General features: G+C 49.2%; 1 protein-coding gene across 1 annotated transcript; it reads right to left on the bottom strand.

The window, feature by feature from the left end:
• Window positions 1-9,006: 9,006 nt before the first annotated feature.
• On the bottom strand, window positions 9,007-17,788 carry LOC146173085 (xaa-Arg dipeptidase-like). The gene is made up of 5 exons (XM_084585114.1): window positions 17,630-17,788; window positions 15,985-16,233; window positions 11,854-12,090; window positions 10,253-10,485; window positions 9,007-9,322 (listed from the first exon to the last, which is right to left on the bottom strand). Exons 1-5 carry the CDS (start codon window positions 17,786-17,788, stop codon window positions 9,007-9,009), a joined length of 1,194 nt encoding a protein of 397 aa, XP_084441240.1.
• Window positions 17,789-18,374: the final 586 nt, after the last annotated feature.

An 18,374-nucleotide genomic window follows, 5' to 3' on the forward strand; every position in this document is an offset into this window, starting at 1 on the left:
CCTTTTGTCTTGCTCGGTGTCTTTTACTGGCATGCCTCGGGTTTGTTTGCTCTAAAAATTTGGTGCGCATTGAAAAAAAAAAAGGGCTGCAATTGTGCCAAAAAATTCTTTGCTTGTCTGTTTTGGGGCATCCCAGATTGAAATAAGTATTTACTGTTGCAGCAAGCAGGTGTTTTTACCAGGTCATATGATGTGCTTCAGCTATGTTCTTCAAAAAGGTGCACAACTTGAACCTTGCTGTAACGGAACATTGGATATAACGAAGGAGTTGGGTGCATACTTTAGTGACTGGAGTAAATTTTGAATATTGCACCAAGATGAGCAGTTTTCTACCAGGCCTTTCGTCTGATCGGGCTTTGCTTTACCAACAGGTGTAATGCCGTCATGAAATATTGGCTACTACAATGGAAATGCCATCCCTATTAGTTTTTTCTTGAGCGCATGTATCTGATATCTCAGTCTTATGAAAGAAGTAAAGTTTTCTTACAGCAGGATTGGCCTTTCTACGCTGTGTGTGTCAATTTGTAACAATGCATATAAAATTTCTTACCAGTTAGAATTGTTAGATTGCAGCTCCAGTTTTCCAGCTGCTTCGCTTGTAGAACACAGCTCACTATGCGTGCACTTGGCGTCACTGGTTACACATGCAATTACGTTCCTGTTTAGTGGCATGACTGATCCTGTGGGGATCGCCTGGCAGTGGGGTTGATGTGCGTGACAATTTCGAAGTGCCGAAAGTTTCATAGGGTGGAATGTCGGAAAACAAAGGCGCGAGACAGTTTTCGTTGACCAGCAGCTGGCTGTCGTCAAAGCCTTCCATCGAGCGTACATATCCTGAACGAATCTCCCTAGATGCAAATCTGTTGTCAGTCCCTAGCCACATTATCGTGCAAGGCGAGAACGGTCACTTGGGAAGACGTTGTCTCGTGCCCCCTTATATAGCGGTCCATACAATCTTCAGAACATAGAAAACAGAACTAAGTATAAAATATTCTTAACAGGAATCCGTTCGACGTTGTTATAATGAAGTTCAACTGTACACTTTTGCCACAAGCTACTCGAATATGTTTTGGTGACTGTCCTGAGGTGGAGTGTGTTCAATCAAGAATGTACATAGCATTCACTGAAAATGGGGCTTTTACTGTGTTCTTTGGTCTGCTTGAGCTTTGCCATACAAAAGGACATGCGTCGAAAAGATATGATTGGGCCATAAAACACTACACTATGCTTGTGGAATCCTCAAAGGTGGAGTATTTTCTATTGAAAAGAGTTAATATGCTCGGCTACATCTACCAGAGCACTGTCGCACCACTACAAAAGCTATGTAGCTCACCTTTTAAGCTGCACGACTGTGCCAGATGTGCAATGAGCGCAATATAGCTCCACTGGAGCCATGCGCTCGCATCGTGGAGCAAAGTTCAGCTTGGGCTCCCTACTGAACGCTCTCATCAAATTTGTCTAATACCGGTGTCATCAAGTTTGAAGTTCAAGTATCATATGGAAGCCTAAATTAATGGGAATATTGATTTGTCTTCGCTTTGCATCACTTAATAATCATATTGCATACTGTAGTGAAACTTTCCATATGGATTATATGGGCAGCATATAGAAGGTGAGAAGTGAATACGAACTGTATGCATTGCACATATGAGAATGTAAGAACTCTGTATGACTATCCAATTGAAAGGGTATAGGAACCATGCATATAGGATATGAAAAATGTGTGGACTTCAATATATTTTTTTCATGTATGAACTATACTTGTAATTTAATGATTGGCTCGTAAAAATCAGCAGAGCACTGATCCTCCCTCCACACTAACCAGTTGGTAATGTCCCAGTGAATCTCCCCTACGTTCCTCTTCCTGGGCCTTGAGTAGAATGGTTTTCCTGACTGTGAAGGATATTTTTTCCATGCTAAGTGAACTTTCTTCCCCGATTGTGTAGGATGGCATTTGTAAGGCTGCAAAATCAATATTGAAGCATGCTTTACGAGGCGTTAGCCGAATTGTTTCTTGGCGTTGAAAATAGGTTCGCCAGACAAAACTTATTAGAAAATGACAGCCCCGCCACGAGGCCACCATTGAAAACGGTGTGATGGCTTTCTGTTGTGCGTGATTATTGTCAATCATGTCTATGGGGCACTAGCTCTTTAGGTCTAGTAGTGGTAGCCCAGCCTAAAAAACTACAGAACTGCATCAAAAATACGACAGAGTATTCTGTCGTAAATATAAAAATTTTCTGTACTTTTGTGGTATTTTCCTATATGTCTGTAGTTCTTTTTGTAGTACTTTTTTGTCGTAACTACGAAAAATTTAGACGTTATTAAAAAAATTTCTGTTGTCACAACAGGTTGATTGTCAAAAACCACACAAATTCTTTTTAGACAACAAAGTCTTCTGTAGGTATTTTTCGTCTGGGAGTCTATATAGTCTATATAAAATATCCACACATACACTGATTGGAGTGCAATAGAAGGAGGGGGTCCAAGAAGTAGAAAAATATGCCTTGAGCATGTAACTGTTTACTGAGCTAAGTATTACCACTGCAACTGTGCCAGGTTGTATCAGATAGGGAAGACGGGAATTTAAAAGAAAAGACGGGACGCAGATCATCGCAACAAGTCGAAGACCAAGATAGGGGAGCATGGGGGAGGAGTTGGGAAAAGACCAACGCCACCTGAAGGACGCCGCCTAATGAGGTTGGGTGAGAGAAAGAGTTTGGTGTGTAGATGTTCATGATTTGCAAATGTACTCCGCATTGGGGCTCCCCTAAACATTGGACCAACGCCGTTACCCCCTTGAGTTGCTGATCATTCTGCTATAAATGTGCTTTCTGATCCTTCTTATGTGAGCCTTCCAGATTAGTCCAGTTGGTACAGCGACCAGCCGTGATTAGGCAGTTTCGAGTCCCAGACCATGGACGAAATTTTTGAACTACGAAGCTTCGTCGAAAGCTGGATAACGTTTCTTTGCGGACGTACGTACACTTGGTTTTGTAAGAATGTTCCCTGAAAATATAGTTGATGGCTATGGGATTAACGTCCGAAAGCGACTAAGGCTATGAGAAACGATGTAGTGGAGGGCTCTGAAAATTTCGACCGTGGCTGCTCGTGGCCCTAAGGGGCTGGGACAATAGGCCATCGCCGCTTGCGGCCGGGGCTGGCTTGCCACCAAATTTTTATTTGTTGTAGGCCGTCATTTCACCCGTCCGCTTCGGTGGTGGTGGTGGTGGGTGGTGAACACATTTATATATTACAGAGAACTATATACACTCGGTGGGATGCCTAGACAGGCACTCCATTAGCGTTTGCCGCAGCCCAGGCGCGCTGCGTTAAGACCTTTTGGCCCTCTAGGGTGCAGCAGCCGGTCAGGGTCGCCTCCCAGTTCTCTCGGGTGGGGTTGGGGATAGGGGGGGGGGGGGGGGGGGGCAAAGATGGGTTTTTCTGGCAGGCCCAGTGGCAGGTGTCAGACACCTCCCACAGTGCGAGCACAGCCCGTCGAATTGTGGATTAAAATGTTTTAGGGTAGCCGGGCACAATATTGTATTGGTGAGCAGGCGCAGGAGCACCCGCTCGTTAGCCTTCCCCAGCCCTCTGTGCGGGGTGGGAAGAGTTTGGTGCGTCGTCGATCTGTAATATTCACATATTTCTTTAAATTTGTAAACTGGGCTGAAATCAAAATCCTGGCCCGCGTCGGGTCCCAATAAATGCCCGGAGAGAGAGCGCGCGGGCGGCAGCGTCGGCTGCCTCATTCCTTTGGAGACCTTGGCGACCTGGAGCCCAAACGAGAGACCGGTACGCGGGATCCTAATCTCGACTACAATTTTGGTATATGCGGTAAGCTAGGGGAGCAGTCCACTCTTGCTGCACGTTCCGACAAGCCCCTCGCGAGTCGGTTATGATGTATTTGGAGGAGTCAGAGGCTGCGAGGGCGATGGCAACCTCTTCTGCGTGGGTTGGTGACTGGGCCTTGAACGTAAAACCATCTACTGTTTTGTCCTTGTGGATGACCGTGGCTGTGTACCAACCCCTAGGGTTCGGGTCAGAGACGTCCACATAGAAAACTCCTGGTTTGCTTCCATAATGGCGGTCCAAGGCTTCCGCCCGCGCCAGGCGCCGACCATTATGGTCCTCTTTGGACATGTTGGCAGGGAGAGGCCGCACATGGAGGGCGCGTCTCCATTTTTCAGGAATGCGACATCTCTCCTCTGTGAGTTGGGTGTGTTGGATGTGAAGTCGGGAAAGAAGACGGCGACCCGACTCTGTCTTTGTGAGACGCGTGTACTGATTGGTGAGGTGGGCCTCCCGAAGCTCCTTGAAAGTATTCACCACACACAGCGCCGTGAGACGGCTGGTAGAGGTGGAGACCGGGAGGTCCAGTGCTCGTTTCATGATTTTACGGAGGATAACTTCGAGAGTATCCTCCTCCTCTTTCCGCAGGTGGAGGTAGGGAGTCGAATACAAGATTCGACTGGTCACGAATGCGTTCGCCAGCTGCAAGGCATTCTTGCATCGTAACCCACCGTGCTTGTCGAAAACCCGGCGGACCATGCGGCCCCCCTGGTCCGCCACCTGCCGACGGCTGCTGCGATGCGCGCCTTTCTATCCCTCTTCTTTTATGCGAAGCATATTGCTAGAGGTAAACCACAGCCCTTTGTGACGGTTACACGCCGTGCAAAAAATGTGGAATGCTACGTCACACCACGTGATACGCTGACGTCACGACAGAGGAGAGACGGGGGTCCAGCTCGCGCCGTCGGCTGTGGTTGCACGCCGTGCGGACCTCGTGATACGCTGACGTCACGACAGAGGAGAGACGGGGGACCGGCTCGTACCGTCGTTTTTGTTGAAAACCTTTATTTCCACTGAGAAGAAGCTCCGTTTTGGACTCCCTGGCACGCAGGCCTGATGGAGCCTTACTCAGGAGCCTCGCGAACTAAGGTCTGGTGAATATGCATTGTTGCTTCACGGCCTCAGCCGCCAGGCGGATGGCTTGCTGCTGCTGAGCGGGGTCCTCGCTTCGCAGCAGGGTCTCCTTAGCGTCTCTATCTATATTTTCTTTAGCTCCTGGGCTGTTACATTCCCAAATAATATGATCTAGAGTGCCCCATCTCCCACATGGTATGCAATGTAGATCCGTTGCACGCCGTGCGGACCACGTGGTATGGTGACGTCACACCACGTGATACGTTGACGTCACGACAGAGGAGAGACGGGGGTCCAGCTCGTGCCGTCGGCTGCGGTTGCACGCCGTGCGGACCACGTGGTATGGTGACGTCACATCACGTGATACGCTGACGTCACGATAGAGGAGAGACGGGGGACCGGCTCGCGCCGTCGGCTGCGGTTGCACGCCGTGCGGACCACGTGGTATGGTGACGTCACACCACGTGATACGCTTACGTCATGACAGAGGAGAGCTTTTGCTTTGCGTACATATTCGCGTAGTGGCAATCGAGTATCGTTGGCCTGGGGGACGACATGTTCGTTGTGCGTGTCGGTAACACAGATTAGAGATGAACGAGTCATGCTATTACCTAGTTTTATGCGATGGGAAAACATTGTGCATTCCAAGTTTAAACCATGTAAAATCACGTGTAACCAAGGAAAGAAAAGTGTAGCCAAGTGTAGCCATGGAAAGCCGAGTTTAGCAATCAATATGCTTCGCATCTGACCAGGCTTAACCAAGCTAAGCCTCAGCCATCTTTTTTCTCTATTTTCTCTTTACTCTGCACGAGGCAGCGTTCCCCTGATGGGGCTGGGACAGGCGGGGGCTAGCCTGACAGAATTTTTATCTGTTGAAGGCCGTCATTGCACCCGCCACTGGTTCGGTGGTGGACGGCGGCTGTTGTTGCAGCGCACGTGTTTCTCTCTCTCGCGCTCTTCTTTTTCTTTCTTCTCTATTTTCTCTTCTGTCCTCCGCGCTGCCTCGTGCGGAGTAAAGAGAAAATAGAGAAGAAAAAGAAGAGGGATAGAAAGGCGCGCATCGCAGCAGCCGTCGGCAGGTGGCGGACCAGGGGGACCGCATGGTCCGCCGGGTTTCCAACAAGCGCGGTGGGTTACGGTGCAAGGATGCCTTGCGGTTGGCGAACGCATTCGTGACCAGTCGAATCTTGTATTTCTTCTCTATTTTCTCTTCTGTCCGCACGAGGCAGCGGAGGTGGTTGCCCCGCCGGGGTGGTGCAGTGGTAAGACGCCCGACTACTGTGCCGTAGCACCCGGGTTCGAACCCGACCTCGGCGGCTGCGTTTCGATGGAGGCGAAACGAAGAAGCGTCCGTACTCTGTGTGATGTCAGTGCACGTTGAAGATCCCCAGGTGGACGAAATTACTCCGTAGCCCTCCACTACGGCTCCTCTTTCTCTCTTTCCACTTTCACTTCCACCTTCCGCCCTTCCCTTACGGTGCGGTGGAGGTGTTCACAGAGAACAAGTGAGACAGCTACCGCGCCTTTCCCTTCCTATAAATCAATCAATCAGGCAGCGGAGGTGGCTCAGCTACAGAGCCAGTAACAGGCCCGTGCATTTTCTTTTCCTTCTCCCTAAAGCCACAACAACAACGGACGGGCCTCCGCAATAGCTGTGTCCATATGTCACTGTTTACGACGCCCGCACGCGGTACACTACAAAACACTGACGGCCGACATAGGGCGATCAGCTGTTATCGTCCGGAATAGCACACGCGGAGCGTTTGGTCACAGCGCGCACTATCTGGCGAGGTAAAAAGCAAAATTAAAGGGTCTCTTATAGATTTCTTTTAAGAGAATGACGAAAGCCTACCCTTCCTCTCCTATCATTTGCCCTTGTTTGCCTTTTATCGGCGTTAGCTGCAATGCTACATATAATTATAATTGGTCGGCAACCTATGTGACTTTTCCAGGGAGACCTGTCTGCACTTTCTTCTGGCTTCGCCCTACTCTGCGCTCCCTTTTCACTATGGCTGGTGGCAAACTTCTCGAATAAAAAAAAAAAAATCACCGACGATTACGTTACTTCCGAATGCGAAATTTGAGCGCAGCAAATAAGCTGTTTCACCTTTTCGATACATTGAGGCAAAGAAATCGAGCAACACATGTATGCGCTATCACAGAATTTTTATTTTATTTTTCACACGTATTCCTTTAACAAAAACTCCACTAACAGTTCTTGACAGGAGACTCGCAGGAAGAGGGGGAGGGGGGCGGCGTGTACACCCAGCGGCAAACGATGGGGGCAGAAGCGCGCGCAACAAGCGGACAACGCGATAAAGGGAGGAGGGAAGAGATAGCAGCGACTGACTGATGCTGCTGACGCCGATAGTGAGTCAACCCCAGCTGCGGAGTTGGTTTCAGGGACAACGCCGCCGATGCCGACGCAAACAATAGGATACCCTCGCTTCCGCAGCACCAAGAACCAGGTCTAGCCGTGGGAAGGTGGTCACGTATTCGTCGACGTGCCGGGGCCTACGTGAAATAACCGGCGCGTCGGCAACTGCAGAGCACCCTATCCGCGACACAGGAACAGGGGGGGGGGGGGGGGGACCCTCCCCTCCTCTTTCTGCATGGCGGCGACGGTGTTCTATGCAGTCACGTTATCTTGACTCTCTAGCGGCGTCAGCGGCATCCAGCTGTATCAGTCGGTCGCTGCTAGCGCTGGGGGGATGAAATGGGGGCGGAGCTGGTTACGAGGCCGACGACGACGCCGACGCCGATGCGAAACCCAGGAACGGACGCCAAAGAGCTGCGCTCTAAAAAATAATTGGTTTATAGGCAAGGAAAGGCGCAGGATCTGTCACACTTTCTCCGACAAGTGTGGTTGGCACGGTGTACCATCGTTCCTGTCGCGTGGCGTTCCTTGGCGCGCGTTCAAGTGTGGGATTGCAGGTGGCAGGAACGCTAGACAAGATGAGAGTTTTGGTTGGTTGCTTCGAATTTGGCTGCTGGTGACGTCACTTCTTTGCCGAGCAATCAAGTGCGCACATAGGCTCACGTGTTCGCTCACGGACGCATGCACTGCCCGGCGGCCACAGAAGCACAGCTACGCTGTCCGGGATTAGCCCCTGCGCTTTGTAAGCAGCCAGCAACTCACGACGTTGTTCGGCTAGCGTGGCTCAGTGTAGTAGTAGTTCGAGGGTTTCTACCGCGCCACAGCCGTCATCAAGTCCGTGGCGCATCCGTCATTCCCCAGGCCACACACATCCAATACGCGTACGGAGGATCATTGCGCGCTGCAGCCGAGTCATGGGATGCGTGGGTCGCAGTGCTGCGTCCAGTAATAAGCGTTGCGGGGCTAGTTTGTCCATGCTCGTAAACTTACATAAGCGCAACAGAGACAACACAACAGGCGAGAAAGAAAGGACAGGGTGCTATCCTGGCCTGTCTTTCTTGCCTGTTGTGTTGTCTCTGTTGCGCTTAGTAAGTTTACAACTGGCACAGAAAACGGGCGCCTTGCTTTTTTCCTCCATCGAAAAGTGGTAGCCGTGGGTGGGATTCGATCTCGAGTGCCCTATAACCTCGCATCACCGCAGCGGGGCTTTTGCCTGAAAATACCCCTGCAATCAAATAATTGGTTCACTCACGATTATTTCTACATTTCTTCGATCCGGGAACGCGAAAGTTTAGCTGAAGATCTTACAAATATGAAGACCAACTTGCCCTGCTGGAATTGTCCCAAAACAGGAACACCGAATTGAAAACTGTGCCGCTCGGCAATATCCAGATAACGCAGTTGCGACGGTGAAATTCGGAAAAGATGTGGCTGGGTACACTCCAGCTGTCCTAACAAGAAGCCAGAGCTACATATACCGGTATTTTGTTGCCCTAATAATGTCGTTCTTGGCCACCCGGTTACCGATTGAAATATATTTTGCGGTAGTATCGCTTTATTTTAGGCCTTATCGGTGTTATCAAGTGATGACTTATTAACCGACGCCTAGCAAAACAGCACATACATCCGTAGGACAACAATCAAATAACATTAATTAATAAGCTTGTTCGGGATATCAACTCATACAAAAAAGATAGCGACCGCTAGTCTGCGGAGGAGGGTGCCCGGTTCTCGTTGAAGTTTTTGCGAACTTCCGAGATGAGGCCGGGGTCCCGGAAGAGATCAAGGCCCGTGAGTGCCATTGCCTTGGCCATGAGTAGCGTAGGAGCCTGGGCATTCTTATGAGCCGCGGCGGCTGCGAACTCGGGCGTGTGGTTGGGCGCCGAGCAGATGCTGAACGTCGGCTGAATAGTGGGCACGCGATGGGACACGTGGCCGATGTCCGAGGACGCCATGAAGACCACTTTGGACAATCCACTTCGGGGCTCGTCCAGACGCAGGCCCAACTCTGTTGCGTGCCTGCGGGACATCGTACAGGGTCCGTATTTTTGAGTCTGCGTCACCTTCAGAAGTGTCGTTTTCGCCGTGGTCTCGAGTCATCTGATTGGTGGAAACGATCGGTTCTGAAAACGACGCAAACTAGGAAAAAAAGCAAGTAAAGCCAAGCCTTGGGCATGCAAGCTGTTACGTGGCTCGAGTGAGGTGTGCAAGATTTGTAAGAAGTTTTTGTTCTTCAGATTTCACTGTGAAAACACATGTAATTGCATCCTTACGGTATTGCAAACGTTTCCGAGCTCCTCAGCGGTCGAGCTCTTACCCTCCGCTAATTCAGATGTGTAAGGGTCTCGGGAATGTCAAGCTATACGGCTTCAGAGTAGACCCTCTGGATAAGCTCTTTTATCTAAGGCCCCGCTGTCAGTACTTGTCCGCGACAAAAATACAAACTTCATAACAAAATGCAACCAAAGAAATGTGGTGCATATATTAGAATTTACAGACAAGGATGCAATTTAGAAAAGCGATTTTGTACAATTTTAGTGTCAGTGAAGAAAGACATCAAAGCGCTGGAAGCTAAAGGCCTTACTTATGATAATGGGTTCGACCAAGACAGGGAAATAATCAGAATAAGAATGACGTATAGATGCATTTAAGTGGCAAGCACGCTCAGGTCATTGAACAGCAGTATCCGCTAAGAGGAAAGTATACAAGAGTTTTACCTTTCCATTGCACCTATCAGCCTGTAAACCTTACTTTCTAATTCAGCTTCATGATTACATTGTTATTTCACATGGATAAGCACAAGAAAGGTCCCCAGTTCCTTGGCGTCAGTGGCTGTTGCTTCTTTTGTATATACGTATATCATAGCGATCCCCTTATTTCCTTACATTTGTTGGCTCATGTATCTTTTGATGGGGACAAAAACAGTACGCATCATCTGAGGACATGTACCTCCGGAAGGCGTCGGCGAGGGGGGCGTTGCTGAGGAGTGGCTCGTAGCCTCCCTGCCAGTCCAGGTCCAGCGTGCATCCCGTAGAGACGGCAGCCCCCTGGAAGCAGTTGTCGAGGAGCCGCCGAAGCTGCTCCAGCTCGACGGCGTTGGGCGCCCGGTAGTAGTAGTAGAGCTCCGCTTCGTCCGGTACAACGCTAGCCACCACACCACCGTTGGTGATGACGCCGTGGATCTGGTCAGGGGGGAAGATGTCCAAATTTCGCTACTCTTGGCCCGTTCGGCAGATTCGTTACGCTCATCAGTCATCTAATGACCTGTCACTGTTTACATTGTAAAAGAAGCTTCTTGACTGGGACCAAGTGAAAGCTTACCTCAACTTTTGAGGAATTGTTTTATAAGTGTTATTGGATAACAGGAACCGTCCAATTTTTCGCCGTTTTCTTAATGCGGGAGCGCTATACTCCGTCGAAAAAAAAAAGTCGTCCGTCGGCGTCGGCTCTGGCTACTTCGGCCTCAACGACCATTTGAACTAAGCCTCGTAGCTTTGAAAATCATGGTTATGTCGTTAGCAGTCTTTAAATGTGAGAGTATGGTCGGGTACCGATAGGTAGGAGCTTCAATGGCGTTGTTGTTGTTGTTGTGGCTGTGGGAAGAAGGAAAATAAAATGCACGGGCCTGCTACTGGCTCTGTAGCTGAGCCACCTCCGCTGCCTCATGCGGACAGAGAGAGAAAGTAGGGAAGAAAGAAAAGGAAGAGGGAGAGAAAGATACGTGCCACGACAACAGTCGTCGTCCACCACCTAAGTGGTGGCGAGTGCAATGACGGCCTACAACAGATAAAAATTCAGTTCAAACCCAGATAGAGGAGAGAAAAAACGATAAATGTAAAGCCTGCGAAGCGAGGGGGACCCTCGACCATATAATTTGGGAATGCCCTAAGTCTCCGGGCGCTAGGGACAACATTAAAAGTAGAGAAGCCTGGGTAACCCTGCTGCGAAGCGACGTCCCCGCTGACCAGCAGAAAGCCGTCCGCCTGGCGGCTGAGGCCGCGAATAACCAATGTATATTCGCCAGTCCTTAGTCGCGGAGGTTCCAGCCCCCGTTCCTCAGGCCTGCGTGCCAGGAGCGGGGAGTAGGGGGCCTCCTAAATCGGTGGAAATTAAAGTTTTAATCAATCAATCAATCAATCAAAAATTCAGTGGCTGGATAGCCCCCGCCGCAAGCGGCGTTGACCTACCATCCCAGTCCCGTAGGGCCAGGAACAGCCACCCTTCACCACCTCCGCTCTTCTACATGGCGTGCCGGAGCTCTTTTCTCTTTAATTTATAGAGGTCACCAGACGTCTGATTGGTCCGCGGGTTGTGTGACGTCACATCAGATGGCGTGGCCGATTTGGAAGCTGCCGACTCTGGCAGTTGCTTTAATATGAATGGGTGAGATGGCCGGGAATCGAATTTACGGCATTCGGAGATTAAAAATCCTCTCCTTTGGGAAAATATAATCAGCGGTGTGGAAAGCAGTTTGCCGATTGTGTTCTACTTCATGTCGGTTCCCGCAGTACCTTTTTAAGAATGCTTAGAGCTTTCTCGCCGAGGCCTACCTTCCAGGAAGGCCTCATGTGCTGGCGCATGGCGGCTGCGGAGGTGTAGGCGGTCACAGCGGCGTCCAGGGCATTGACGGCGCACGCGGGCGCACCCACCACGTAAGACGCCCTGCCCGAGTAACGCACGCGCACCTTGGCCACGGACATGAACGGTGGCGCAACTTCGTTCACCGCACTCGGGTGCACCATGATCACAGCATCCACGTCTTTTAGGGCGCCGCCCCGAAGCATCAGCTCCTGAATGCGCGGTTCGCGATCGGCATCGAACAGGTCACCACGCTTCAGCCGACCGGGCTTTTGTAACATGTAGTGCGCCAATTGTTTCGACGAGAAACATCGCACTGAAGCACTCTGAGTGCAGCGTGTTAGTTACAGGGCATAAAGCTCTTTAGACACATGACATTGAGTATACTACCCTGACTAATAGCATGTAATGTATACAGGTGCCCCGTTTAAAAAAACCCTATGAGTCACAAAAACCTTATACAAATCTCATACTAAGCTCATACTGATCTCATACAAATCTCATATAATATCTTATTAAGCTCATTCGTCATATGAGAAGACTGTATGAGGTTATTGTGACTCATATGGTTTTTTTACTAGGAATGACAGTAATAATATTATACATGACAGTGGTTGTGTGCACAATATTATTTTTAAGGGTGCATTGAGTATACTTACAGTTACATAATATCAATATAAGATAAATGTTCAATCATTATTTACTGACACCATCGAACAAGGTATCTGCCATGTCAAAAGACTGACACGTATGAAGTCCACGTCAGATCTGTATCGTGAAGAAATACTGCCCCTACTGGTCCATTCATGATAACTTATTAAATAATACAGGTTAAAAAGAAAGGCAGCGCAGGTTTACACATGTAAAGGGTAAGCCATGTCAGACAATGTAGGCATTTTTGAAATAGAACTGCTGTATGTAATATGGCACTATATGCATAAACTTCATGTATATTTGTTTCTGCGCTATAGTCCGGAGTTAACATGCCTTTCTCTGCCTCTTATCTTTCCTAGATTCCTTCGTCATTGTGTATATATGCATCCAGTTCTGTACTCGTGCACTTCCATCCAGTCCTCTTTATGCTGACTCACTATGCAGGTCGAAGTCCGGACCGAAGCAGTTGCGGCGGCCCTCACTTCTCACTATTTTAGCGCGAGAATGTTAGTACCTCTATGTCGGAAGAATTATCCGGCAGCGCTGTCGTCGATTCCTCGCAGTCTCGAAAAATCACAACCAAATATGCTTTTGGCAGGTGGGAGTTGACAAGTTACATTGCCGGTCACTAATTGGTCGACGGTTGTGTGACGTCACGAGAGCAGATGGTATGGCTTGGTTTGGTTGACAGGGTTTAACGTCCCAGAGCGACTATGAGACGCCGTAGTGGAGGACTCCGGAAATTTCGACCACCTGGGGCTCTTTAACGTGCGCTGACACCGCACAGGTTACGGGCGCTATAGCTTTTTGCATCCATTGAAAAGGGGCAGTCGAGGCCGGGATTCGGTGCCACATCTTTGGGCACAGTAAAAGTGCGCCCTAACCCCTGAACCACAGCGGCGGTGAAGCAGATGGTATGATTGAGTTGAGTGAGCTGTGAACTTTATGAGTTTCTTTCATATGAGAGGGTGAGATGGAAATCCAATACACCGGAGCCCGTATTCCGAGTTTGCGTCGTTATCGAAGTGTCGCTATCTCACGTGACCTCGAGTCATCTGATTGGTCGAAACGCCGGAACTGGGTGTTGCCACTGCGGAACCGGAAGAGGGGGCAACATCATTTCCCAGCGTTTCCACCAATCAGGTGGCTCGAGGTCGGGGAGATAGCGACCTCACGATAACGACGCAAACTCGGAATACGGGCCCAGGACTTTTACATCCCCCGTTTGAAACCTCGCCGCCTCGACTTTTTCACAAAATGTGACGCCCTCTGGCAGCGCTTGAAAATTCGTCTGCTACTGGTTGAAAACGTCCTTGTGAGACGCAGCCACCTGCTAAACGGTGATATGTGTTCTTGACCGCTACCGCCATCTATCGCGTACGCCTGTCACAAATATATGAACTGCGCATGGGCTCCGAGATCACCCCCGTGCGCGTGCGCGTGGAGGGGATTTTGGAGGCCATGAACCGCTCATGGCCCCCGAGATCAGCTCTTGTTGCGCCGATCGCGGAGGCCAAGCTCGCGTCTTCACGTGCTGTACCGGACTGGTTTTGCCTCCTCGGGCAGCCGCTCTTCGCAGGAGGAAGAAAATAACAAAACAAGCAAAAAGGCACACACACCGCGTGTGTACTGCGTCCGTGTCCCTGCAAAGTAAACAATGCGCCCACGTATTGGACCTCGGCGGCTGCGTTTCGATGAAGGCGAAACGAAGTGGCGTCCGTGTGCTGTGCGATGTCAGCGCACGTTAAAGATCCCCAGGTGGTCGAAATTACTCCGTAGCCCTCCACAACGGCTCCCCTTTCTCTCTTTCCACTTTCACTCCCACCTTCCTCCCTCCCCTTACGGCGCGGTTCAGGTGTCCACAGAGCAAGTGTGACAGATACTGCGCCTTTCCCTTCCTGTGAACCGACCGACCGACCGACCGACCGACCGACCGACCGACCGACCGACCGACCGACGTATTGACGGCCGGTGTGGGGCGACCATATCGTCCAAGATATATCGCTCGCGAAGCGCTTGGTCACGGCACGCACCTTCTGGCGAAGTTAGACAGGACGTCAGTTCCGCCTGATTGGCAATTGTACAACTCTTCGTGCCTCACGTGCCGTATACATGAAGTGCACGTCATAGCCATCGCAGAAATGTTGAAACCGAAGCGGTGTCTACCAAGAAATGAAATTCTGTTAAAAACTGTTTAGCGTCCTAGGTGAATACCCAAAACATCATTTGGGAGTAGAAAACACCAACTGAAATCATATGTGAACAGTCCTTTAATGAACCATTTGCGTAACTAGGTGGTTGAATAGCTAGAATAAAATGGAGTGTTGTGTCAGAATTCTTTACGGCTCTGACTGCAATAAATATTACTCAGATTGCTCTGTTTTTTAAGCCCTGGCATTGGCAACTCTATCCAAAGAACTGACTAGCAGTGACAAGTATAGTTTACAGCTACTGATGAAGAGGCAGGTCATCATCCTTTTATTGCAGGCATATTTGCTACTTTTTGTACCTCTGTTTCTCGCAAGCAAACCTTAATTTCGCTCCCTATTCCCAGGGACTCTGGACCTCTTGCAACACCCACCGTTCAGTCACTTTCAGTCACGGTACAAAAAGGGGGAAATGTGCATGCCTTTATAGGAGAGCCTGTCTTTCCATTAACTGCAGCAAATAACATACCACTGTTGCTCAGTTCCGCGGATATGTATTGTCAATGGGGGCATCTGAGACGCCGAGCAATCGCCGTAATATTTACAGCAACCACTACAGTTAAAAAAAGGTAATGCTGCACCACTGTAACTCTGTATGCACCTCATAATGGGCCTTGCTTTTACTGCCTATTAAATAGACGGTGAACCTCTTTCTACTGGCTTTGTTCAGTAACCGCGTTTCATTGCTTCAAGTACTATCTGTCCACCACTTTCTTATCGCTATGAGTGTGATCATTTCATTTGGTTGTCCAAATCTTTTTATCGCTTGCGAATGATTTCTCCTAAACATGCATGCTTATTTCTTTCTTTTAGATGCACATCTGGAGTGATTTTCATGTAGAAATGGATCGATTGAGTTGAATCACTTGGGACCTATGTCCAGAAAACATGTGTTCTGTGGTTGGAAGGGGACTTAAAGAAGAGGATAATCACTGGAAAAGCCTTTCTAAAGAGCTTAAATATGACACAAAAGCGAAATGCAGATCAGGGTGAGTGATTTCGTCTCAGTTATCCCGTTTCACTTGCTAGGTGATGTGACTATATATGAAGCACCGTAGTGTAATTTTGTGGTATACTCGCTGAAAATTGTGTAAACACAAAATTTTTCCTCGTGTATTTTTTCTTTTTGTTTTTTAGTGACGTGCGCATTGGAATAAAACGAGGTCATCCACGCAAGGCATCATACAAATATCATACACACTTTTTTCAATAGGGTACTCCTTTGGTCATGAACCAGATCACTACCTTGCCGGAACCACACTCTTCCGCAGGCGTCCCGATGCACACTACGCGGCCCGAGAGCCCTGGCGTTGTCTTGAGTGCCTTCTTGAGCGCCAGCGAGGCGCCCAGCGCGGCCTCGGCGATCAGGTTGTGGCCGCACGAGTGGCCTGCGTCGGGCAGCGCATCGTACTCTGCCAGGAAACAGACGCTGGGACCGCCGCTGCCGTACTCGGCCCTGAAGCCCGTCGGCAGGACATGACTGGACGTGACCTGCGCGCATCGACGTCCGTCGCCAAGGCAGCAGGCTTGCTTACTTGAATTCATACACGAGCGCGTGGAATTACGCATCTGGCTTAACAAAGACGTACACCCCGAATCGACCGTGGCGTTCTTACATGCGGCTATATGAACCCGATGAAAGCGTGCCCAAACATTCGCGGTCCAGCAGTTTGCAGGGGGCCTTGTCTGTTGTGCTGGCTCGATCTGTCAGCTGTTCATTTAAACCATGGCAGGCGAAGTTTTACCTCGACATGCGTACGCCACCAGATGTCGGGTTCATATACGCCAAATGTGTATGTGTAAGAGGAGGGATCTAGAGTTGTTCTAGGCAGATATCGAAAATATTGTTTCAGCTAGTGTGGTTACTCTCAAAAAGTATAGGACTGCCAAGCTGGCCAATTCTAGTCGAACCTGCTTTTAAATTCTCCTCCATTTATCGCTACTGAACTCTGCTCCTGAGTACTAAATCCCAACTAATAATAATAATAATAATTGGTTCGCAGGAAGATAGAGGATCAGTATCTGTCACACCTGTTTCTGTGGACACCTGAACCGCTGTAAGGGAAGGGAAGATGGTGGGAGTGAAAGTGGAAAGAAAGTGGAAAGAAAGAGGAGCCGTGGGGGAGGGCTACGGAGTAGTTTCGACCACTTGGGTAACTGTGGGCTGACGTCGCGCTGACGTCGCACAGGGGGTGGAAGGTGGCTGTTCCTGGCCATACGGGGCTGGGACTGGTAGCCTGCCACCGAATTTTTATCTGTTGTAAGCCGTCATTGCACCCTCCACCGCTTAGGTGGTGGACGACGGCTGTTTCGGCGCACGTCTTTCTCTCCCTCTTCTTTTTATTTCTCCACTTTCTCTCTTACGTCCGCACGAGGCAGCGGAGTGCTCCTTAGTGCCGTCTAGAATTTTTCGCGCTGTTCTGCCGCTTATTGTTGTCGTCCCCTCTATCCCTTTCCAGAGGCATTACATATCCTTGCCATGTTTGTGCCACCGGGCTTTAAGAAAATGTACTTCTGAACTCCGTTTTGGAATTATAACAATGCCGAGGGTGCCGTAAAAATATTCATGCATTTAGATCACTCTAAATAAGGCCGAGTGCTAAATACACTCTTAATATTTTAGCGGATTATTGCACATCCTGATGAATGACTACTACCAGTAACGCTTACTTAGTTGCCTCTATAATATAAAGTCTTAGCTACTCATTTCGAGCTGGCGAGTTCGTCTGTAGTACGTTAATGACACTATGTGCAATTCAAATAGTTCTAAAAGTGAAATTAATGCTGGATACCCTTTCAACGGCTCACGGCACTGGCCAAGTGTCACTGTAAATGCATCCATTTTTTTTTTTTTTCGGATAATCGACGCGCATTTTCGTGCATTTACCCGGAACTCGGCCTTCTGCAGCTCCGCGGTAAGGAGGTCATGCGCTTTCTTCTCTTCGAAGCGTATTTCGGGTGTCCTCCAGATAGCTGCCTGTACATCGTTCAGCATCTTGGCGCTCTGGTCCACTGCCTCCACAATGCTGCGGGCCACCGGATCCATCACGGAAGGTTGTCTTAGCGATGTTATGCCGCCACCAGTGAATGTCTGCAGGAGAGGCAGACAAGCTTACAATAATGGCATAAGCTATTTGATAACATCAGTTACGAGTCTTGCTTTTAAGCCTGATGAGATACGACATCTATTAGTAAACTTCCGCTGGTTATAAGCCTGTAGGCGGTTCTTGTGATCGGTGGAGTAAGGGCGCTGCAGAGCACCGCTTACATGACGCTGCGTATCTATAAGGCTCTCTCTCTCTCTCTCTCTCTCTCTCTCTCTATATATATATATATATATATATATATATATATATATATATATATATATATATATATATATATATGTGTGTGTGTGTGTGTGTGTGTGTGTGTGTGTGTGTGTGTGTGTGTGTGTGTGTGTGTGTGTGTGTGTGTGTGTGTGTGTGTGTGTGTGTGTGTGTGTGTGTGTGTGTGTGTGTGTGCGTGTTTGTGTGTGTGACGGGAGTTCTCATTGTCTTAATTAAGCGGCCATAGCCTTAGCTACAGCTAATACGTCCGCTGATATTAAATTCAGTGATTCTAAAACAGCCATTCGCAATTTCGCAAGGGGT

This window comes from Amblyomma maculatum, chromosome 11 (assembly GCF_055883805.1).
Source record: "Amblyomma maculatum isolate TAMU_Amacu chromosome 11, ASM5588380v1, whole genome shotgun sequence".
NCBI classification, from domain to species: Eukaryota; Metazoa; Arthropoda; class Arachnida; order Ixodida; family Ixodidae; genus Amblyomma; species Amblyomma maculatum.

Bases quoted from the DNA above. Each gene is read 5' to 3' on its own strand.
- LOC146173085 (XM_084585114.1), bottom strand. From the start codon at position 17,788: ATGGATCCGGTGGCCCGCAGCATTGTGGAGGCAGTGGACCAGAGCGCC. The intron at 10,486-11,853 runs GTAGGCCTCGGC...CCCCCTGACCAG, and splicing joins ACATGAGGCCTTCCTGGAAG to ATCCACGGCGTCATCACCAA. The intron at 9,323-10,252 runs GTACATGTCCTC...GATGTCCCGCAG, and splicing joins CTCGCCGACGCCTTCCGGAG to GCACGCAACAGAGTTGGGCC.